Source organism: Carlito syrichta, unplaced genomic scaffold (genome assembly GCF_000164805.1).
Source record: "Carlito syrichta isolate Samal-C Ts95f unplaced genomic scaffold, Tarsius_syrichta-2.0.1 Scaffold315840, whole genome shotgun sequence".
NCBI classification, from domain to species: domain Eukaryota; kingdom Metazoa; phylum Chordata; class Mammalia; order Primates; family Tarsiidae; genus Carlito; species Carlito syrichta.
The window spans coordinates 17,981-23,345 of NW_007259936.1; the positions used below are offsets into that span (position 1 = coordinate 17,981).

The 5,365-nt window shown below is 46.4% G+C and overlaps 1 protein-coding gene across 3 annotated transcripts in view; it reads right to left on the bottom strand.

Moving 5' to 3' along the window:
* The window catches only part of ARSE (arylsulfatase E (chondrodysplasia punctata 1)), a 20,676-nt gene extending 15,560 nt beyond the window's left edge, over window positions 1-5,116 (bottom strand). The window contains exons 1-3 of one of the 3 annotated variants that reach the window (XM_008073429.1): window positions 5,085-5,107; window positions 2,322-2,471; window positions 1,040-1,161 (exon numbers count right to left, since the gene is read on the bottom strand). In XM_008073429.1, coding sequence (XP_008071620.1) covers window positions 1,040-1,161; window positions 2,322-2,471; window positions 5,085-5,107 — 295 coding nt within the window. Of the gene's footprint in view, window positions 1-1,039; window positions 1,162-2,321; window positions 2,484-5,084 lie in introns of all 3 variants that reach the window. The other 2 variants (XM_008073428.1, XM_008073430.2) reach the window with 2 other exon arrangements.
* Window positions 5,117-5,365: the final 249 nt, after the last annotated feature.

A 5,365-nucleotide genomic window follows, 5' to 3' on the forward strand; every position in this document is an offset into this window, starting at 1 on the left:
CACTGCACTCCAGTCTGGGTGACAGAGTGAGACTCCAATTCAAAAAAAAAAAGAAATGTATTTATTACCACTTAAGTATAGACATAACAAAGACAAAGATGGTAAATTGTATAAGTATGTTTTACCTCTATAAAAAAGAATTTTTTTTTTTTAGCTGAAGTCTCACTCTGTCTCCCAGGCTGGAGTGCAATGACATGATCGTAGCTCACAGCAGCCTGGACCTCCTGGGCTCAGGCGATCCTCTCGCCTCAGTTTCTCAAGTAGCTGGGACTATAAACGTGTGCCCACACCAAGCCACTCTGTTACCCAGACTGGTCTCAAACTCCTGGGCTCAAGCAATCCTCTCTCCTCTGCCTCCTGAGCAGCTGAAACTACAGGCACGCGCCCCCACTCCTGACTAACTTTTTGATTTTTTAAGACGAGTCTCGCTATGTTGCCCAGGCAGGCCTCGAACTCCTGGGCTCACATGATCCTCCTGCCTCAGCCTCCCAAATGTCTGGGATTACAGGCACATGCCGCATGCCCAGTTAACTTTTTAATTTTTTGTAAGATGAGTCTTGTTATGTTTCCTGGGCTAGTCTCAACCTCCAGAGCTCAGGTAATCCTCCTACCTCAGCCTCCCAAGTACCCACAACACCTGGCCAATTTCTTTATTTTTTTGTTGGAGATAGAGTCTTACTGTGCTGCCCAGGCTGATCTCAAACTCCTGGACTCAAACAATCCTCCCACCTCAGCCTCCCGAGTAGCTGGGACACCACCATGCTTGGCTAATTTTTAAAAATTTTTTTGTAGAGACAAAGGTCTTGCTATGTTGCCCAGGCTGGTCTCAAACTCCTGGGCTCACATGATCCTCCCACCTCGGTCTCCCAAAGTGCTGGGATGACAGGCATGAGCCACTGCACCTGACCTATAAAACTTTTTTAAAAACAAAGTTCTGTTCGACCATTCAGGAGACCCACACTTCAAAATCAGTATTAGAAGTATTGAAGGGAGCATGTGCCTGTGTGGCCTCATGGGTTAGTTATGAGAAAAGACAAACCCGATCGAATAGGGTATCGGCCTGTGAGAAATGCAGCCCTGCTTGGGGTGCACATGGACGCGGCAGCCAGGTGCTGAATTAATATCACTCCCTCCTCTGCCAGGCGGTCAATATTTGGGGTCCTAAAAAGAGTGGGAAAAAAACAGAACAGCTTTATTCCTTAAAATGCAAACAAATAGGTTTTTCATAAGCAGAGCTGCAGGCTACTCTTGTAGAAAGTTCTACTGGTCATCACTGAACACATCAAGATGTTCTGAAGGTTAGCTGGGTATGGTGGTTCACACCTGTAATTTCAGTACTTTGGGAGGCCAGGGAGGGAGGATCGCCTAAGACCAGGAGTCTGAGGCCAGACTGGGTTAATGTAGCAAGATCCCATCTCTACCAAAAAAAAAATTTTTTTTAATTAGCTAGGCGTGGTGGTTCACATCTGTATTTTCAGTGCTTTGGGAGGCCAAGGAAGGAGGATCATCTGAAACCAGGTGTTTGAGACCTGCCTTGGTAATGTAGCAAGATCCGGTCTCTACAAAAAAAATTTTAAATTAGCCGGGCATGGTGGTACATGCCTACAGTCTCAGCACTTTGGGAGGCTCACTTGAGGCCAGGAGTTGCAGACCAGCCTGGGCAACATAGTGCAACTCCTCTACAAAAATTGAAAAAAAATTGAGCCAGACAAGGTGGCCTATACCTGTGGTCCCAGCTACTTGGGAGCCTGAGGCAGGAGGATGACCTGAGCCCAGGAGGTCGAGGCTATGGTGAGCCATGAGCCATGATTGTGCCACTGCACTGCAGCCTGGGTGAAAGAGTGAGACCCCAACTCAAATAAATAAACAAATAACAAAAATAAAAATAAAAAAGCAACATGAGCAGAGTTCTTTTTTTTTTTTTTTTTTGAGTTGGAGTCTCACTCTGTCACCCAGACTGGAGTGCAGTGGCCGCTCCCGGCCGCCGCAGCCTCGACCTGCTGGGCTCCAGAGATCCTTCCGCCTCAGCCTTCCAAGTAGCTGGAACTACAGGCGTGCGCTACCACGCCCAGCTAATTTTTGATTTATTGTAGAGATGAGGTCTCGCCAAGTTGCCCAGGCGGGTCTCGAACCCACGGGCTCAAGCAATCCACTCATCTCGGTCTCCCAAAGTGCTGGGATTACAGGCTGAGCCACCGAGCCCGGCCGAGCAGAATTCTTAAAGTTGGGGTTGGATGAAGTGTTGTGAACATGACCAGGGACTTCTCTTTCTTCTGGCCTCCACACTGGAGGCCCCAGGTGAGGAACGCTCAGTCCCTTACCTGACGGTGGTGTTGCCATAGCAGCCGATGTCGCCGATGCCAAGGTCATCAGCCATCATGAGAAGCACATTTGGCCACGAGCCCGATATGTCACTGCAGGCAGGAGACATCAAACCCAGCAACACAGCAAAGGTGACGGCCAGGCGAGTCCTGAAATACAAGCTACCAAGAAACACATGCTCCATCTCATTCACAAAACTTCATGTCCTGAAGTTGACGCTGTTATTTTTAAATTCTGAGTTGGGGTCTCACTCTGTTGCTCAGGCTGGAATGCAGTGACATGATCACGGCTCACCACATCCTCGATCTCCTGGGCTCAGGTGATCCTCCTGTCTTGGCCTCCCGAGTACCTGGGACTACAGGCATGCCACCATGCCCGGCTGATTTTTTTTAAAAATTTTTGTAGAAATGAAATCTCACTATGTTGCCCAGTATGGTCTCAAACTCCTGAGTTCAAGCAATCCTCCCGCCTCGGCCTCCCAAAATGCTGGGATGACAGATGTGAGCCACCATACCTGGTCTGGCATCACTGTTTTAAAGGGTTTTGATATTATCATCTGGCTAAAAATAGCTCATACTGTTGATGGTTTTATTTAACTGGAAGCATTTATTTGACAGTTCTGGAGTCTGTTGTTAAGTGATCATATTCATGATTTATAGAACACCTTATTTGTGATTCCTTAGAAGTCATGAAGCCCAGGCACGAGCGCTCATGCCTGTCATCTCAGCACTTTGAGAGACTGAGGCAGGAGGATCTCTTGAGGTCAGGAGTTGAAGACCAGTTGGGCAATATAGTGAGACCCTGTCTGAACAACAACAACAACAAAAATTAGTTGGGTTGTGGTGGTGTGTATGGTCTTAACTAATTGGGAGGCCAAAGCAAGAGGACTGCATGAAGCTAGGAATTCAAGACCAGCCTGGGCAACATAGCAAGACCTCATCTCTAAAACAAACAAAAAGAAAAAAAAATGTGTGGATTAAGTCCTCAGAACACCTGCCGTTTCTACTTCTTTAGCTGTTCTTCCTCCTTACTCTTCTTTAGATAAATAAACTGTATTGAATTTAGGTACTGGGGGCACCTGGTTAGGGGCAGGACCACCCAGTAGAGGGAAGCACCTACAAGTTTGGGGCAGGGTGAGACCACAGAGAGCTGGTAATTTTAAGTCTGTGAAAAGGCTCTGTAAATTCTAGCATGAATATGAAAATACTCAAGACTGATGTGTTTTGATTTTTTGTTCTGTTTTGTTTTTGAGTCAGGGTCTTACTCTGTGGCGCAGGCCATGGTGCACTGGCATGATCACAGTTCACTGCAGCCTCGATCTCCTGGGCTCAGGCGATCCTCCCACCTCAGTCTCCCAAGTACCTAGGACTACAGGTGTGCATCACAATGCCTGGCTAATTTTTTTAAAATTTTTTTGTAGAAATAAGATCTCACGATGCTGCCCAGGTTGGTCTCGAACTTCTGGTTTCAGGCGATCCTCTCACCCCAGCATCCCAAGTAACCGGAACTACAGGAATGCGCCACCATACCCGGCTAATTTGTTAATTTATTGTAGAGACGAGGTCTTGCCAAGTTGCTCAGGCTGGTCTCGAACCCCTGGACTCAGGCAATCCTTCTGCCCCAGCCTCCCAAAGTGCTGGGGTTACAGGCATGAGCCACTGCACCTGGCCAAGACTGATGTATTTGACCCACTGATATTCGACAAGGAGGTGTGTCTTTCTGGGTGATAACAGCTCCCTCCTGGAGCAGAGAGTCTTGGTGTTGGGATACCACAAGAAAGCATTGCTTCCGGGGCTGGTGACCTCCACTCCTACCTTTTTCCCTGATGACACCATGCATGTCCATAGCAAGACAATAATCCCAGCCCCCAGTGTGATGACTGAAGCTGTGATATGAGTCTCCAAGAAGATGTGCAAGATGGACTTCCTCTAAGACCAGACCCTGCCCACAGTAGCATTTATGCCCATGTGGCTTGCAAAGAGGGAAACAGAATTTATCTTGAGAACTCCTGAGATGACCCTGGGTCACAGAGTATTTATACAAGGTCCGACAATGAGGCTCTCTAATTCATCCTAGAGAAAATGCTCGATACCTCTTTGCTGACTCTCAATATGGTCACCTTCGAAGTCTTCCCCTTGGGAAGCTATGTACTGACGCCAGTGCCTAGTCCACCCATCAGAGCAATTTTGGAACTCTTTTTCTGGAATGGCCATCAGAACCCTCATCATTACTTATTAAGTTCTGATCATTAAGTTCGCAAACTTGCTTCATACGCTTATGTTGGCAGCATTGTACAAATAACTGTTGGAAACCCTCCCTGCTCACTTGATCTGGCCCCCAATGACTCTTTTCTTGACCCAAAGATAAAGGAAATATAAAAATATAAAGATAAAGGCCATTCAATGTCATTCAGGACATCATGGGTCATACGACAACAGCTCTGACAGCCATTCCAGAAAAAGAGTTCCACAATTGCGTTGACAGGTGGACTAGGTGCTGGCATCACTGCATAGCTTCCCAAGGGAAGGACTTCGAAGATGATCATTGTGACATTCAGCAATGAGGGATGGAGGACTTTTTCTAGGATGAGTTCGTGACCCTCATTGTCGGACCCCATATGAATCACAAGTTTCAGGATTGATCCACCAGACATCCTGATCAATTGAGCAAGGCTTGACGGGTTATCAATACATTCTGAGAAAGTGACATTATCACAGAAGCAAGAGACAGATGACAAACAGGTGCACAGACTCCCGTCTTACCAAGAATGGTGCAAGTGTAACATGTTCTCTCTCTCTCTCTTTCTCCTTCTCTTTCTTTATTTCCTATAAGACATAAAAATTTTCATAATGATGCAAATCAAAACTACAATGAGATATCATTTACACTGGTCTGAATGGCATTTATTTATATTTTAATTTAATTTTTTTATTATTATTATTTTTGAATCGGGGGTTTCACTCTGTTGCCCAGGCACCATTATGTGCAGTGGCACCATTATGGCTCACTGCAGCCTCGACCTCCTGGGCTCAGGTGATCTTCT